Consider the following 18,776-nt stretch of genomic DNA (forward strand, 5'->3'; position numbering starts at 1 on the left):
ATGCACAATTAGCAAAATTTTATTGCTTCTGGTGAAGATGGTAAAACACTTAGCACAGCCTACTATGGACAGAATGAGGCATCATGGTATGACCCTATTTTTAAAATTTTTTATTGGTGCATTGTAATTATACACAACGGTGTGTAATTATGCACAATGTTGTTAGATATTACTACGAGAATTACTGTGGAAAGACATTTCTGAGTGTCCTTACCACCACAGATGTGCTGTGGATGAAGGGAATTCAAGCCTCGTCACTTTTCTTTCTTACAGCATCAGCCTTCTCCAGCAACTGCTGTCCCGTGAGTGAGCTTATTTGTGGGACCACAGCACAACATTGCACTGGGCTCAGGAGTCAGACTTAGTGCTGGTATCTTCCTTAATGCCTTTAAAATTTTTTTTCAAGGAATAATGACAAGAACATTTTATTTACTTTTTTATAAAAAGGTGTTTTGTGACTTGAATTTTTTTTTATTCTTTTAAGCTACTTTACTGAGGTGTGATTGACATGTTAAGAGCTATGCATAATTCACATATGTAACTGTATACATTTGGGAAGAGTGCACACTGGTGACACCATCATGACCTCCAAGGCTATGGTCACAGTCATCTTCTCCCCAAGTTCCTTCTGCACCCATTGCTCACAATTATTATTCTTTTCCATGATTAGAACACTTAACATATGATCCACCATTTCAGGAATTTTGAGGTATACAGTACAGTATTGGTAACTGCAAGCGCTCTGCTGTATAACTGATCTCTAGTACTTATTTACTTTGCATAAATGAAACTTTGTAACTTCTGACCATCCTCTTTGCTCTCCCCTAGTGAAGAGTTATGGAAAATAACATTCTTATAAGACAGCTCCCCAAGAAAAATGGAGGGACAGTGTGGCTCAGGAGGAGGGGGGAATTGGCCAAACATTAAACCTCTCCCAGTGCACCCTTTCCCAATAACGATGGGCCCTAAACTTAGACTTTCCCCCATCACAAATTAGCCCTAAACGGAGGCACAGCAAATACTGAAACTCTGGGAAACAATGGATCCCAGAATCAGAACGAGTGTCAACTTTTTTACGACCACCCTCCTAAGTTAAAGTTTTAACCTGTACAACTACCCCTGACGGTCAAAACTGCACATACCCAGCTCCCAGTGATTACATCATTGTACCCTATAAAACCAAAATCTCTTCTGTAACTGGGGGCCATTTCCCTATCCAGAAAATGGGCCCCAATGGCGTCCAAGTCCGCCAAGAAATAAAGGCTTCTCTGAATCTGATGAGGTCTGCCTCCCATTTTTTTGCGCTCACACCTAGTGCCTGGCAAGTACCATTCTTCCCTCTGCTTCTCAGCGGTTGGCTGCTTTAGATGTCATGCACAGGGAGAGCGTATGGTATGGGTTTTCTGTATCTTGCTTATTTCACTTCCCAAATTCCTCCAGGCTCATCAGTGTTTCCACCTATGTCATCATGTCTTTCTTTTTGGGGGCTGGATAATGATATTCCTGGGTGTGTGTGTGTGTTCTTTTTACATTCATCCATTTATGGACACTTTCTTTGCTTCAATATCTTGGTTTTTGTGAATAATGCTGCAATGGACTAAGGATTGTACATATCTATTTGGAATAGTCCTTTTATTTCCTTTGGTCATTCTATTTTTAATATTGTTTCTGTGATGCTGTATTCACCTGTATTCCAAGATCCGTGTATATGAATTCTCTTTTCTCCACATCATCACCAACAATTTGTTTTACTTTGACTTTTTGATAATAATATTAACAAAGCGTTAGGTAGTTATTGTCCATCTGGGAGCCAGTGTGAAAGGAGAAGTCAGATAAGTGGAAAATCACCTTCAGGAAATGTGAGGTGGGATCATGGTAGAGTGACTCTAAGCCAGACACCCTCTCTCACTAGGTGGTTTTTACAGTGCCTTAAGGAAGCTGGGATTTTTGCCTGTTTGATTTTTAGATAATAAACATAGATGTATATACATATACACTTAGATAAATTGTCTGATAGATTTGCTTGACCAAACTTTACCCAAGTCTCATTATTTACTAGGAGGATTTCATATAAAAAAGTATGAGTATAAAATTTAATCACTGAAGCATTATATTGCATACAACCAAATGAGAAAATAAATATATTAAATAAATTATAATAGTCAAATAAATGGTATGCAGCTTCTCAAAGTATATTGCAGAGAAATATTTTGGAATGGAAAATCATTTATGATATGTTCCTAAATGAAAGAAACAGATAAATGAACAGTTCTGTTTCATATAATTTTATGATTCATAATACACATGAAAATAGATATACAGTAATAAGGTATAAATCCATGTACAAATTATGATGTAGTTAGAAAATTACATTTTTCAATCATCATTACTAATAACTGAATCAGGCAAGATAATCAATGGATGTTAGACTAGTGCCGAAAGACTTAAAAGGAAAAAAGATATCAATAGGCTTAGATAAGCATGCGAACTGTATTTAAAAGGACAAAAAAATACAACACAAAGTGGCCTGGTGAGTAATGGAGTCAGTTGTGTCAACTCTAACAAAAATGAAATCAAGCCCAAGGTTATGAAGGGACCTCATACAGGATTGCCTGAGAGCAACTGTCGTAAGACGGCCTGAGCCACAGTCTCATACAAAGGCCACCACAACCTCACAAACATACTTCTGCAAGGGCATCGCGCAGCAACCATCTGTTCAGTCTCAACTGACCCCACTCTGGTTGTTCATTCTTGTGGCCAATGATTATTTCTTCAAAATATCTCATATAGTCCTCAATTTTATCTTCATCTTGCCTCACATTCTGAAGAGTCTCATGGTTTATAATGACACACATATTCCAGTTGCAATATTAACTTATCCCCAAATAAACTTAATTGATCTTTAAAGAATCTCTCTGATTGTATTTGGTTTTACACATACAAAATGATTACCAGTGTAATCTGAGCTGAGATGAGCAACCTTTCTGAAGATATAATTAAAACTAAAACTATTTTAACATAAAGGTATAAAGAGCATCTAATCAAATTGCTGAAAAAAATTTTTTTAAATCTAAGATCTTGATAAATCCACTTCTTAAAAAATGAATCTGTATGATAGCTCTGTGTTTACTTTTATACAGTGGTTAATATCATTGTATGAATATGGTAGAGCAACCATATATATTTGTAGTTTATAGACCATCAAGTCACGGTATGTTTTAGAAGTTATTGGAAGTAAAAGACTTGCTCCTGAGCAGCTTCAAAATGACCACTGGATCTGGTTGTTTCACAACATTTAATCACACCATCCATGTCTCCACCTCCACGCCCCGTCCAGTTGAGAGTCTCTAACTTTGAATCAGATGGAACTAGCCCATTTTATAGATAGATCTAGATGAAGGACTGGCGAAGTATTATATCTGGGCCCCATTTAATCAGTCACTTGCTTTTGCAAAGAATGTTCTATTAGAACATAGCCACATTCATGTTCACATCATTTCAGGCTACTTCTGCAAGGGTTGAGCTATGACAGAGAAAACGATCCCCAATTCTTAAGCATTTACTTGTCACTCTACAGGAAGAAGTCACTGATGGCTGATCTAGAAGTTATATAATGTGCTCTTATGAACTCAACGCATGAAAATTTTGCTAGTATTGACTGTTCCTCAATATTTGGAATTAGATTTCCAATCATTCCAATGATGAATAATCCATTAAAATTTTAGACATTCTACTGGATATTAAATAGTATCTCATGGTACTTTAATTTACATTTTCTTGTTAACTAATGATGGTGAGCAGCATTTCATGTGTTTATTAAATGCTCATATTTATAATAAGTCTGTTTAAGTTCTTTGGTCATTTATAAAACGTGGCAATTTATATCTTATATTATCGCTTAGGAAGAATGTTTGTATGTGTTGTCTACAGTTTGCAGGAAAGAAGCAGTGCAAATATTCTCACATGGTGTAGCTGCATTTTTTGTTTGTTTCTTAATGGTGACTTGGATGAGCAGTGATCAATTTTGAAGACTTAACATTAATCAACTTTTCAAATTTCATATCTGTTGTTTTCATTTCTTTTCCACAAATCAATTTATACTGAAAGTCATTAAGGCATTCATCTACTTTTTTCTTCAAAGATCTTATAAACTATAACATCCTTATAAATGTTATGCATTTATAGACTTAAATATATGTCTACAGCGTTCCATTTAAGGTAGCATGTATTCAAAGAGCACAAAAAGGCCAACTCCCATATTTCATAGAAAGCAAAGTCCCCTCCCCTGGTGGCCCTTCCGTGTCTCTCAGCTCAGCCTCTCCTTCCTCAGTGCCCTACCCAGGGCCCCCTTGACCTCTGCGTTCCTCAGGCTGTAGATCAGGGGGTTCAGCATGGGGTTGAAAAGGCTGTAGAACAGGGAGAGGACCTTCTGCTGCTCCTCAGGGTGGCGGGACTGGGGGGCCATGTACATGACGATGGCACTGCCAAAGAAGAGCCCCACCACGCAGAGGTGGGAGGAGCAGGTGGAGAAGGCCTTCCTGCGGCCCTCCCCTGACTGGATCCTCAGGATGGCCAGCAGGATGCGCGTGTAGGACGCCAGCACCCAGCACAGGGGCCCCACCAAGATGAACACACAGGCTGCAAAGATGACGACTTGGTTGAGCCTGGTGTCAGCACAGGCCAGCTTGAGGACAGACAGGATCTCACAGAAGAAGTGATTGATCTTGTGAGGCCCACAGAAGGGCAGCCTCAGGAGGAGGACTAAATGGACCAGGGACAAGAGGAAGCTAAACACCCAGGAAGCAGCAGCCAGGTTGGTGCACACTCTCCAGCTCATGATGGCAGCATAATGTAGGGGGTGACAGATGGCCACATACCGATCATAAGACATTGCCACCAAAATCAGGCACTCTGTAGCAGCAAAAGCCAAGTAGAGGAATGTCTGCATGAGACATGGAACAAAGGAGATGCCTTTTTTCTGGTTCACAAGGTTTGCCAGCATCTTTGGGACGTTGTTGGAAGCATAGGACAGGTCAAGTACAGCCAGATGAGAGAGGAAGAAATACATGGGGGTGTGCAGTCTGGAGTCCAGGCAGATAATCCCAAGGATGACCCCATTCCCCAGCAAGGTGAAGGCGTAGAAGACAGAGAAAAGTCCAAAGAGGAAACACTCGAGTGTCGGCTCCACCTGGAAGCCCAGCAGAGTGACCTGGGTGATCCATGTCTGGTTGCCTCCCATGTTCTTCCAGCAGTGATGAGACCTGGACCAGACAGGAGGCTCAGTGCTGCGGAGCAGAGATGCACAGTAGTTAGTGGAGGTCACCGAGGGAGCATTTGGAAATGTATCACTTAGGATGGATTTGCTAGCATTTATCCTCAAATATGTCTTGATTATTAATGTCATTTGAAGAGAGACAATTCAATAAAACTAAAAAAGTTTAAAGTAAAGGAGGCAGTTTCCTTTCCTGGGCTTGCTTGAAATGAAGAAGTCCTCTGGTTGCTCCTTGCTTGCCCATTCCCCCCTCACCCTCTCACCTGCTTCCTGCTTGCTTATTTCAGATTGGAAAACCCATCTAACTAATTTCTCATGTCTGTAATTTCTTTAAAACTCCCAGGATCCTCCTTTCCAACAGCCAGCAGTGCTCCCTGGGAGCACCTACTGGGCATTGTTTTATACCCCTAGTGTCCATCGTGTTACCAGAGTTTTATGTTCTCCTTCATCTGCACTTGGCATTGAAATTTAGTCATAAGTGAAAGAATTCTCAGATATGTGCAATGGACACACATAACTATTTTAAATACCGTTGAACGTGATGACACTCTGCCTTCCTTTAAAGACTCCAACATCCGCAGTGTGACATTAAAGGTGGTGGTTGAACTGTGACTACCTGTGTTTGCTTCTTTCCTTTTTTCCCTGTCACCACTTAATGGAGTGACAAATCACAGAGCTAGTTGTATTTTCCAGTGTGACAGAATCTTCTGTCCTTAAGATACTGTCACTGCCTGGGCAGCTCAGGTTGCCGTCAGAGTCCCTGACCACCCTCTTCCTTGGTCAGCAGCCTATTGCAGCTGGATTGATCCTGAGCAGGTCACAGGGACGGGAACAGCTGGAACTGGGGCCTGGTTCTTTCTAGAGAGCAGCCCTGTGGGAGGCCCTGCATCTGAACAGACATCAGAGGGAGGCAAGGGACCCAAAGGGACAACACCACGAGCAAAACCAATGACCGGTGCTGTCCTACCCTTCAATCACATGTTAACTACTGACACCCAATTTTCATCTTTAAATCATGCTAAAGTTTCATACTCAACAGAATATTTAAAAAAATGATTTCAGTGTTTACTCCTTAGTAAAAACTGAGACCCTCAAATATATATATATTGTTGACAATGGTATTATAGTTGTATTATATAGACATTTCTTTAAACTACCACTTCCACATAATAAAAAGTTTTCACATATCAAATCCATATGTGACAGGTGATAAACAAAATGTACATGGAAATAAATGTTAATTATGTATAATAATACATAAGAGCACAATATTTAATGCTCACCATTTACTATTTTGTCAGAAATTTTTGATGTACATTTCTCTTGTTTAGTTACACTGACATAAATATTCTTTCAAACTCTAGTTTTAAGCATGTTCATGATTAGTTCTATAGGATTTATTTTTAAATGAAATTGCAGGTGCTAAATATATAGATATTTCAGAGTTTGATATCTACCGCCAGTTGCAATATAATAATTGATGTTATTATTGCCATATAATGGAACATAAATTTTACAAACTTATACCAATGTAAATACCACTGATAGTGTGAAGATCAGTCAAGCCTCTTGCTGGCTCACATGATCATCAATTGAAGTATTGCTAGTTTTAATTTGACTAGATTATATAATTATACTATATATATATATATATATATATATATATATTAAATGGATTAGACTATAATGCTCTGATGCATGAACAGTTTCACAAAGCTTATATTTCACCACATCCTCCAAACACACACCAGAGTGCAGGACTGGCTGACTGTGTTCTGTGTGTGGAGGAACAGCTGGGGGTAAGGCTCATTCTGAACAGCAGAGGGGATGGAGAAGTGGCCATGGGGAGCTACCTCTCCTTGCCCCTTGTTTCCATTTAGGGGAGGAAGTGTCTATGCCTTGGCTGGAATCTGGATTATACCTACCCCAGTCCATCCCCAAATTTATATCATTTGCAGAACAGGAAGTGAAACCAAGGATGACCTTTCTGTTTTCATTTTGCCCTCTCATTTCCGCTCATTTGCATAAAGCTTAAGGAAGTACGCTCTGTCTCATTTGGGGCTGAGGTTGGCCTGGTGGTTGCGATTTTAATATGGAGAGAAATTTTGTTAAAGACATAAATGATGTCTCCACTCAGCCTCCCTAGCAAAACAATTTTTGATTTCTTCCTAAGTCCTGTGCCTATTTCTCAAGCTATGTTTTCTGGAGTTGGAGTACAGACAGGTCATAGTTCATTACCACTCCTCAAGTACTGGGAATAAACAAATAGACAAGTAAATAAGAAATAATCAACTGTGAACAAAACTATAAAGGAAATGAACAGGATGAAGTAAGAGAATGTTACCTGGTTTAACTTTAAAAGAGATGGTTAGGAAAGGTCTCTTTTAAGAGGAGCCAAGGGGAGTGAACAGAGAGGGGTCAAGTGTGACCAGAGCCACAGGAGGGCGGTTCCCTGCACAGACAGTGAGGAGCAGGGAAGGCAAAGTCTCTGAGCAGGAAGCACTCAGCAAGTTCTGGGAAGGGAAAGAAATCTAGTGTGCAGAGCACAGCTAGCAAAAAGTTGCACATACACATTGAACTATGTGTATTTTATTTAAAAAAGTAACTTATTTAAAAGTTGGTGATACATTAAATATATTTGACACTTTATAAGACAGAAATCATGCATCCATTAGAAGGGATCATTTGATATTTAGTTTACTACATGAAATCAATATTTGCATGTTAAATATGATCTGCTTTGTATTTTAAAATATAAACATTTGCACACATGCCATTTTGTGTCTATTTACATGTTTAAGGAATCTTTGTTAAACTAAACAGGGAACTGTTTCTACTGATTATCTACAAAGTAACATTTACAGTTACTTTTCACACACTGCTGGCTCCTTTGTTTTTAAATAAACTGTGCAGTTTCAAAGGGAAAATATTTCCATTTGAAAAAAACACACTGCAAAAATATACAATTGAAATTACCCATTATTCCCGCTCATGTCCTCACTGAGTTTTAACAGCAATCTGTAATCTGAGCAAATTTTCTTGGAGCTTCTGATGGAAAAATAAGTCACTGAATTATGAGAAGAGAGCCTTCCCTTTATAACTAAAGGGAAGTGAAAACTTCAATGCCATGTTTCTTTACGCAGACACGTGCCTCATTTCTGGGATGCTCTGATGGAGGAATGATCCAGATTATCTATTGAGTGAAAGTGGAGTCAGGTCGAAAACCCTGTGAGGTGGGTGGGGCATGAGCCACCTGTCAGACTGAGAAGAGCCATGTCAGTGCCTTTTAATCCTTTTGTCTGGAGTGCCCTTGCCATTCATTTCAAGTTAAAAAACAAGGACACAGAAAAAAGAATAAAGTTCTTTCTGAAGCTAGTCTCTTGATGAGACATAGGAGGTGGAGGGAGAAGAGTGGCCATTGGCCAGGGAGGCCTGTGTGGCCTGAGATGGAATCCTGGGTGTGTGACAGGTGCTCCTCACCTGGAGGTGTGCTCTGGGCTCCCGCGGCACCTTGGTCAGGGACCCAGGTAGCAGGCTCTCAGATGCCTCAGCAATCACCAATGTGTCATGACACTCCTTTTGCAAAAGGACTGTAACTGTTTGACCCATCAAAGTTCACAATAATACAATGTGGAATTACAGAGTTTCGTGTCTGACTTTTTAAAAAGAAATTTATGAAAGAAGTAGTCTAGATTAAAATATTTCTAAAAGACAAGAATAAATAAGGGAGTAAAGAGACTCCTAAAAGAAATGTTTTTCATCAGACATGAGTTAACATCCAACCATATGTAACTATACAAAAGTCACTGGTACTATTTAACAGCTTCCTGTGGGTTTTTTTTTTTTTTTTTTTTTTTTTTTTTTTTAGACAAGGTCTTACTAAGTCTGGCCTTAAACTTATACTCCTCCTGCCTCAGCCTCCCAAAATGCTTGGATTCCAGGTGTGACTGGCAAGTTATTCAGGCTGGTAGGGTTCACAGTTCAGAATCAAGATTGGAAGGACAGAGAGAAACATTGTTACACATGTTTTTTGCATTTGTACTCAGGGATTATGTTTTCTTTATTAACTACTAGTTTTGTCCTGGCGTGGAAGAACGGAAGCTTGTATCCTTGTTCTGTCCACTGAAAATCTTTCTTTAATGTGTAGCTCCAGTAGACATTTAAAAAAAGCCCTTCATTTCAGATATCTGTCTTTATGGTTATCTTCCCCAGCCTTTTCCAAAGAGGGGTGAAAAATCTGATTTCTTGAACCAAGAAATCCAAAATCCAAAACCATGCCAACCATTATGAGAAAACATTCTTTCCACCTCATACAGGATTATATTTTTGACCTTTCTTGATCTCACAATTGAGCTGAAGAACAATTTACATGTGTAAGCATCCATCCAAATGATAACTATGCTCATTATGACTTTCACCGATTTTTACATTTAAATTTAAAATGGAGTTTAAAGAGATAGAAGAATCCTTCAAAGTAACCTCACTCCTATGCTGAAGGAGAAAATACAGATTTTTAAATCTTGGGCTGTTTTGCTACACCAAATATCAGAGAGAGAAAAGAGAGAATATGAATCTTCAAGAAAGAAAAGAGGGACACATTTTGCATATTTACCACTGACCCATAGCAAATGCTTATGTTGATATTGAATTGAAGCCCCAAGGCCATCAAAGAAGGGGTTTTGGGACAGCAACGCAGGTTTGCCAAGCATTTGCATTTACTCTAAAATTACTTACCTTCCCAACCATTGTTTTCATATTCAGCCTGATCCTAATGAATTCCATAGTTAATTAAAAAAAAAAAAAAAAAAAAGGAAAGTTTCTAGAGCCAGACTGCCTGGGTTCAATCTGTGACTCCTCTGTACCTCTCCCTGCCTCACCTCCCGACCTGCAAACTGGGAGGAGTAATTTATCCTACCTCACAGTGTACTTGTGAGGACTGAGTTCACTCTCACAAGACATGTGATAAGTGCTTGATGATGATGATGATTGCAGACCCGTGATCGGAGAGTAGCTTGTGGGTCCGCTAGTCAGAAGGAGCATGCAAGTGCTCAGCAGCTCCTCTGCCAGATCAGGAACAAAGGAGGAGCTGCCCCATGGGGGCTGGGCTTCCCTGCGGGAGGCCACCTGCCTCCTGCACATTGTGAAGGGCATCCTGCTGGAGGAGACCAAGCTTCTGAGTGTGGACAGCCCACACACTTCTCAGAGGAGAAGAAAGGACAGTGTCAGGACAAGCAGACCCTGCAACTGCTCTGGCTTCCCGGTTCTTCTGTATAAGGAGAGGCCCCAGCCACACAGACGCTGAGGCTCTTTGTAGCCCATTAGCCAGATCACATCCTGCCTGGAGGGTTATCTGAGCCTCTTCTCTGGCAGCAAGACCAAGCCAAGAGCTGCCCTGGCCTGAGCAGGGGCTGTGGGTGGCGGGGCCAAGAGGTTTGGAGGAACCATGGCCACAGTGTGGGTGGGCAGTGGTTCCTGGAGATCTGCTGAGGACCTAGTAGTGAGCATGGGCTCAGGGCCAGAAGGGACCAGGCAATCAGTGGCCTGGAGCCACTGATACATTCACTTCCCGTTTCCTCTTTGTCACCTGCAAACTCCTGCTCAGGGCAAATAAAATACCTGTACTTACAGGAGTGTAATCTGTGGACTTGTCTTCAAACATAGCCTTGCACTTAGGAGAAAGCTCCCAGAGGGGCAGGGAGAATATACTGCAGACTGGGAAGCCTTCTGCTCTCCAATGGAGCCTCGCTGGGAGGGAGGACCAGATCCAGAGCTTGGCTGAACTGTAGAAGACTTGATTCTGCAGGCATGGGCTCTTCTCTGTCTGTGCTCAAACATAAATCACTGTCTGCAGACATAAATGACGAGTCCAGGAACAGAACCAAGTGGCATTGCATCTGCTTACACCCTCTCTACAGGGAACTAAACAATTTGCTACTTCTCTCCAGCAGGTGATTTAATGATAAAACCCCCCACCTGTATTCATTCTGTTCTTTCAGTAGTCCCAGGGGTGTGGTTTCATGTGCTGCCTGGGACTACTGGATGGGATTCAGATTTCTCTATAGTTGGTAAAATTTTGCATACAAATTAAAAAGTTGGATATAATCAATTCAGTCATCTCAAAAGGTATGCATTTTATCTTAACATTGCTCCCCTCTCCAGTGACTCCTGTCGGGCTGTAGAGCAGAGGCTGGGATTTCTTGATCTCTCATGGCTCAGGCTCCCTTGGACCTAGTTAAGGCATCAGCTCAGAGAAGTGTTCCCCAGGGGAGGCGATGATCCTCCTGTTCAGGTATTCTCTGTCTTCTGTCTTAATTTTCTTCATATTTTTGAGCCACATTTATATTTCCACATCTTTGGTTAAGACATACGGATAAAATGCACATCTCTCTCCTCTCTCCCTTCACCCTCCCATTTAGTGATAATGTTGGATGACTTGAAATCCTATCATTTCTTCCTTCCTCAGGGTCTGCCCTTAAGCTGTACAGTTTGGGGTCTTACGCAGTAGTAGAAGGAGCACCTCCCACTCTTTTTAAATTCTGATTTGTTCTTCAGGTTAACTTTAACCTTGTTTTAACCACCTGACTTCAAACATAACATTGATGCTTCCAAACACTCACCCAGTCCTCTTCAGTTACCCCATACCAAACTGGTTTCTCCTCTGTGATAGGCCAAAACTCTTACACTTAGCAATGGTTCAAGGTAGTGCCTAAATAAGTTTTTATTTTCAGCATTTTTTATTGTTTCTTCTTCCTACATGGAAATGAACTAGAGAAAAAAATGAATTTGACTCCTCAATTCCTGGATAAACCAAGGGTAGCATTTTTGCACATATTCATTCAGACAGGCATAATTAGTAGAGTTTTATTTCCTCCATTAAGGATGATATAAAGGCACTTAACACAGCCTACTACGGCTAAAAATCACATGGCATGATTTGTTTATGTTTACATACAATCTTTGAAATGATTAGAGCAAAACATTTCCTGTGAGAAGTCTTAGACTTCTTGTGGGTATCAAGGTTTTGGTTAACACTTTATATTTTACCAAGAATAAGTGATGCATGGGCTGGGGAGAGAGCTCAGCTGGTAGAGTGCTTGCCTTGCAAGCACAAGGCCCTGAGTTCGATCCCCAGTACCACAAAAAAAAAAAAAAAAAAAAAAAGTGATGGACCTTTATAAATGAATGTCAATTCTGAATTAGAAGTGTTTGCTGAGTGCCATTAATTACTAGACCCACAACTGGGTCTAAGTGTACTTTCAACATTTAGCTACCTCTGAAATGAAAATCTATCTTTTTTCTTTCTTTCTTTTCTCCTTCCTTCCTTCCTTCCTTCCTTCCTTCCTTCCTTTCTTTTTCTTTTTGCATGAAGTTCATTTATCACACAGAATGTCAATAAGATATTTGAAGAAGATTTCATTTGACTCTGAAATGCTGGGGGCTGTTTGACTTCTGTCATTAAACGTCTTTTTAACCTTATGAAGCTACTACAGGATGTGTTCCACCAAGACGAGGGAGTCAATAAAGAAAGAGGTTCCACCAGCTTAAGGAAGAGCAAGTCCAGCTCTGGAATCAGGCAGATGAGGTTAATAGGAAGCCCGTGGATCAGGGGCAGGGAGACCTGGAGTCCCCTGAGGATGCCTGCAGGGGAAGTAGGGATGGACGTGTTATCTGGGGTTGAGCTACGGAGGGGGAGATAGGAAAGCCTGGGAAGACATAGTAATAGGTGGCAAAAATCTAAGCAGAGGGAATAAAAAGGCAATTAGTGAACATGTTTTAAGCATTCTAATTGATATATTCTTCCTGCTTAAAAAGTCAGGTGTCAGTGAAGCAGACATTATTACCTCGTGTGCATGTATGACTGCATGACCCATGTGATCCTGCAACATGTGTAATCAGAACAGGAGATCACACTCCATTCATGTATGGACCACAACACAGCACCGAGCTTTGCTCAGGAGTGGAAGAGTCGGTGCTGGCCACTTAATCGAGGGACTATCACACACCAGAAGTGTGTCCAGCACAGTTCAGGCTGTAGGTACCAGGGGATCAAGTGGTGGAGAGAGAGGTCTGCCCTACACCTTGCCCACAAGCTAATGGAAAACCAGGGCCGCTTCCCTGTTCCCTTCTATCCTAATTCTCAGTCCTTCTGTGCCTTCCTCTCTCTCCACCTCTTTTAGGGAAAAGTAGACTTTTTAAAATGAATAAATACTTGATATGTCCAAATTAAAGCAATTCTGAAAAGTGTAATAAAAAAATCCAAAATTTTTCTAGGTGACAGTATCCAGAAGTAACCATCAACATTGATTGGCAATATGCTAGAGATTTCTTCATTAGCATGAGCAGAGATAAGGCTACTAGAACAGAGAGACAAATAATTTAACAAAAGGGAGATAATATAATATTTTAGGAAAGCATTTTTGCTCTTTTGTGTATACAAGGAAACTCCTTGTAGGTATCATCCAAGCAACCGCCAGTAGAATGAAGTCCAAGTAGAAAGTTATAGTGTCACTGAATGTAAGTGACGGAGGGGTTATGGGCCAACAAGGGAGTGGGGATTGAGGAGCAAGGCGCTGAAGAACACCTGCAAATGGAGTCTCTGAAGTGTGCACAGGTGCTTTCCTATGCATAGGAAATCTGAATCTGAAGAGGCAAGATCTCTAATCTCTTAGCAGACAACAGTTTTTGTTCTTCTGACTTCTGAGAAGTTCTGAATAGAGCTGAAAAATGAATTGACAACTTGCAAACTTCTAGGTATACTGATTCACAACCTAGCCAGGATGGAGGGATGTGGATAAGAACAAGCCCTAGGAATAAAAATCATGCCTTACAAACAAGAGTGACCTGCCACGATTACAATCTGTTTTCATTATAAAAACAAACAAAATCTCATAAATCAGCAGAGAGATATTACAGAATAGACAACCTCTAAAATTTATCATCCAGCAAGTCACAAGTCAGGAAAACACTGACCCAGGATCAAGATACAAGATGGTCAGTAGAAGAATACCAGTTACTAACACAGACCTCAAAGTTCCAAAGACTTTAAAATAACTATAATTAATAATTAAATACTCTTGGATAGGCAGAATTAATATTATCTAAATGGTCATACTACCAAAGGTGTTATACAGATTTAATGTAATTCCTGTTAAAATTCCAAAGACATTCTCCATAGAAATAGAAAAGGCAATCATGAAATTCATTTGGAAAAATAAGAGACCCAGAATAGCCAAAGCAATCCCTAGCAAGAAAAGTGAAGCAGGAGGCATCACAATACCAGACCTCAAATTATACTACAGAGCCATAGTAACAAAAAAAAAAAAAAAAAAAAAAATGGCATGGTATTGGCACCAAAACAGACGTGTAGACCAATGGTACAGAATAGAAGACACAGAGACAAACCTACATAAATAAACACAGTTATCTCATACTAGACAAAGGCGCCAAAAACATTCATTGGAGAAAAGATAGCCTCTTCCACAAATGGTGCTGGGAAAACTGGAAATCCATATGTAACACATGAAACTAAACCTCTATCTCTCATCCTGCACAAAAATCAACTCAAAGAGGATCATATATATGACTGCATTACCGATGTGATCCTACAATATGTATAATCAGAAAAATGAGAAATTATACTCCATTTATGTATTATCTATCAAAATGTATAAATGCATTTTACTGCCATGTATAACTAATTAGAACAAATAAAAACATTTTAAGATATACTAAAAGTGTGTGTAGCAGAAAACATTAATAAACACCATTTTAAAGTACTTATCTGAATCTTGGATTCTGTTTTGTGTTTTCATATAGTACTTGCTCTGATCCTCACAAAGAACATGCCAGCTTGCTATTACTTACCTCATTTTACACATAATAAATCTGAATTCAAAGAATTCAAGTGAATTACAAAAGTTTACACATGTAGCAACTGTCAGAAATTTGTTAAAACAAGGTTTATCTAAACCTAAAACACGTTTTTAACCTTTCTCAGAATGGGATCACATCTGCATAACAGACGGCCTTTCTAAAGAAATACTTTGTGAGAGACAAGTTCATATATTTTCCTCTTCAAAAATTCTTTTCTAAGAAGAAGCACCATTCAAAAATTGGATGTTTTCCTTTAATATGATTTATTTATAATTTGAGTCGAAAACAGGGTCTTTATGCCTCCTTCTCCACTATGGTTCAGCTATTCTTTTCAATTCCTTTATAATTATGTGGAAGAGTTTCATCTTTGAGTAAAAAGGTGGTTTAACTTACCCCACATGTCTTAATTTAAAACCGATTCATTCACTATTAGTCAATCAGTCATCACAACAATGATAGTCTGTTCTCATTGCCAGGATGGTCTCTTTAGGCCATTTTCTACAGGAGAAAATTGACCAAATTCATGGGGAAAAAATATGTGGCTATATATTTATTCCTTCTATTCTGCTTTCTTTCCTCACCTGTATGAATTTCTACCTGCTCTCCACAGGCAGAGAAAAGGAAGGATAGAGAGAGATCCCACTTGCCTACATGCTTATTGGCATGACAAAGGTTTAGGTGTTCTTGTTATTTGTGTTTCTCAATTATCTTTCCCCAGAAGCCATGCTCATGCTCTTATTATCTAAACTGACTATGCCTTAGAAAGAATTACTGTCATAAGAACACACACAAATATTTCAGATATAGACTTATTTTGAGAGGGGATGACACATGCAACATTAAAAATATTTTAGTAAAAAGATGTTATCAATTTCTCCCAACTCCCAGATCTTAAATATTCTACCAATCCTTCTTTAAAATTTTGCCTATGAAATTTAAAAAAGAAAACTTATTTCCTTTTATTCAGAACATTTCATAGAACCATATGTTCTCAATGCAGCCAATGTAAAGATAATTTTGTTAGTTGTGCAGAGTCAACCTGCCATGCTAGAAAGATGAAAACAGAGTGACTCTTCTTGGGGAATGTCAGAGAAATTTCAAGAAGAGGAAAAGATGCTGGGAGCACTTTGATGCGTCCTGGGTAGGCACTGGATGAGAAGACTTCTCGTTTCCCCTTGAGAATGTGGTTTTGTTATTCCATACAACCCTCACGATGCTCTCTCCTTTAGGAGCATCCTCTGCAGAGCATGTTTGACCTCTCTGTTCCTCAGACTATAGATAAGGGGGTTGAGCATGGGATTGAGAAGGCTGTGAAACAGCAGGAGATATTTCTTCTGTTCCTTGGAGTTCCCATTTTGGGGTCCGACATACATGATAATGGCTGTACCATAAAAGAGTCCAACCACGCAGAGGTGGGAGGAGCAGGTGGAGAAGGCTTTCTGGCGTCCCTCTCCTGAATGGATCTTCAGGATGGCACACAGAATATGAGCATAAGATACTACAATTGAGGACAAAGGCCCCACCAGCACAGACACTGCCCCAGCCAGGACCATGACCTCATTGATGTGGGTATCTGCACAGGCAAGTTTGAGAACAGCCATGATTTCACAGAAAAAGTGGTTAACTTTCTGAGATCCACAGAAGGGCAATGGTAGGAGTAATATTAAGTGAACTAGGGCTAAGAAGACTCCTAAAATCCAGGAAATTGCTACCAGGGTGATGCAGACTCTCCAGCCCATGATGGATGAATATCGAAGGGGTTGGCAGATGGCCACATACCGATCATAGGACATCACCACCAGGAGGAGACATTCTGTGTGTGCAAAAGCCAAAAAGAGAAAGGTCTGGGTCATGCAGCCCCTGAAGGAGATGGGCATGGCTGGGTCCAGGAGGTTCAGCAGCATCCGGGGCACCGTGTTGCAGGCATAGGCGATGTCGACCATGGCCAGGTGGGAGAGGAAGAAGTACATGGGCATGCGCAGTCTGGGGTCCAGGCAGATGAGTCCCAGGATGGCCCCATTCCCCAGCAGGGTGAAGGTGTAGAAGAGGGAGAAGAGTCCAAAGAGGAGCACCTGCATCCTTGGACCAAGTGGAAATCCCAGAAGGAGGAACTCTGTGACCACAGTCTGATTGCCCACCATTGCCCTGTGGAGGAGACAATGCAGCTCATCACGTCTGAATGTCCGAGCCAAGTGTTCAAACATGGTGCAACTGGGTGTGTCCTTGTTTCCTAAGGGAATGACCTTTCATGTCCTTTATGGCCTGTGAGATGCTTACCAAGGGAAACATATGTGTTCCAAATGAAACAGAAGAAATTTTGTCTATAAGTTAAATGCTAATATTATGACCTTATTCAATAAATCTGACCTTTATTTTCAAACCAACTTTCACCAAAGTTCAAAATCTGCTAATACTTAAATTACCATTGTAGCAGAGGCCAGTTTTCAGTGTGTGGTGATGGAATCAGGCATTTGCCCATGAGTAATCCTGCACTGCAGCTTATAAACGCCCACATGTGCACACATCTGCTGGTGTCCTGCACATCTTCACCGGAGGATGGACGGGGATGAGGAGCATAGCAATGATTTTTCTATCAGAATTTCTTACTAAATCATGCCTTCAAACTATGAATTATTTGTTAGACTTGAGATTTCTTCAGACAGAAGAAAGATGAATTCAGAGAATAGCAGTTTGCTAAAATTTGGACTGGATTTACAATGAAGACCTTTGTCTTTTGACTTTGTGCCCACAGTTGGTCTACTCTGTTCTCTCTGCCCAGAATGTTATGTGTTATCCCTTGTATATCATGCTTGATACTCTGTATTTGTAAATACATCATGAACTTGTCCATTCCTGGAAATTCCTGAAGTTTTGCCACACCCTACAGTGAGAAATACCTGCCCCATATGTACACAACAGAATACATATATTTACTTGGATCCTTATTGTATGTAATGCATTTTTAATTTTCTCTTTTATTCTGGTCTCTTATACTCCATTCCATTGGTAAAAAAGCTGGTCAACTGATTTTGTGATGGGTCATAGCTTACATCAGTCAATGTTTTTCTTTCTTTCTTTTTTTTTTTTTTTTTGGTGGTGCTGGGAACTGAACCCAGGGCCTTGTGTTTGCAAGGCAAGCACTCTACCAACTGAGCTATATCCCCAGCCCTGGGTCATAACTTACAATTTAAAAAATGACTGATCTATATCTAAGACTAGAGGTAAAGGACTTACTATATAGACTTATATTCATAGAATCTTTAACATTGTGTTATAGCTTTTGAGCTATAATGTAAAAAGTAACTATTACTTACAGTGAATCTGTAAGTACTTTTGGGACTGGTCAGATGTCTTCAAACCTTTCCATGTGGAGTGGGTTTGCTGAGGTTTGAATTTTGACTTTGAAACCACTGCATCTGTTCACCTTCTGTTCATCTGTATAGTCTTCTTCAATCATAAATCCACACGGATTTCACATTCAAAATAAGAATCTTGGGCTGGGGAGATAGCTCAGTCGGTAGAGTGCTTGCGTTGCAAGCACAAGTCCCTGGGTTCAATCCCCATCACAGCAAAAAAAAAAAAAAAAAAAAAAAAAAAAAAAATCTCAGAAAAATTTGTAATACAGTTGATC

The 18,776-nt window shown here is 40.0% G+C and overlaps 2 protein-coding genes across 2 annotated transcripts; both read right to left on the bottom strand.

Annotated features, from left to right (window-relative positions):
- Positions 1 to 4,306: 4,306 nt before the first annotated feature.
- LOC124991107 (olfactory receptor 2A14-like) lies at positions 4,307 to 5,239 on the bottom strand. Its single transcript, XM_047561859.1, has one exon. It carries the CDS (start codon positions 5,237 to 5,239, stop codon positions 4,307 to 4,309), a length of 933 nt encoding a protein of 310 aa, XP_047417815.1.
- An 11,114-nt stretch (positions 5,240 to 16,353) lies between these two features.
- LOC124991112 (olfactory receptor 13-like) lies at positions 16,354 to 17,286 on the bottom strand. The gene has a single exon (XM_047561866.1). The coding sequence runs from the start codon at positions 17,284 to 17,286 to the stop codon at positions 16,354 to 16,356; it is 933 nt and encodes a 310-aa protein (XP_047417822.1).
- Between the last annotated feature and the right edge of the window lie 1,490 nt (positions 17,287 to 18,776).

This window comes from Sciurus carolinensis, chromosome 8 (assembly GCF_902686445.1).
Source record: "Sciurus carolinensis chromosome 8, mSciCar1.2, whole genome shotgun sequence".
Classification (NCBI taxonomy): Eukaryota; Metazoa; Chordata; class Mammalia; order Rodentia; family Sciuridae; genus Sciurus; species Sciurus carolinensis.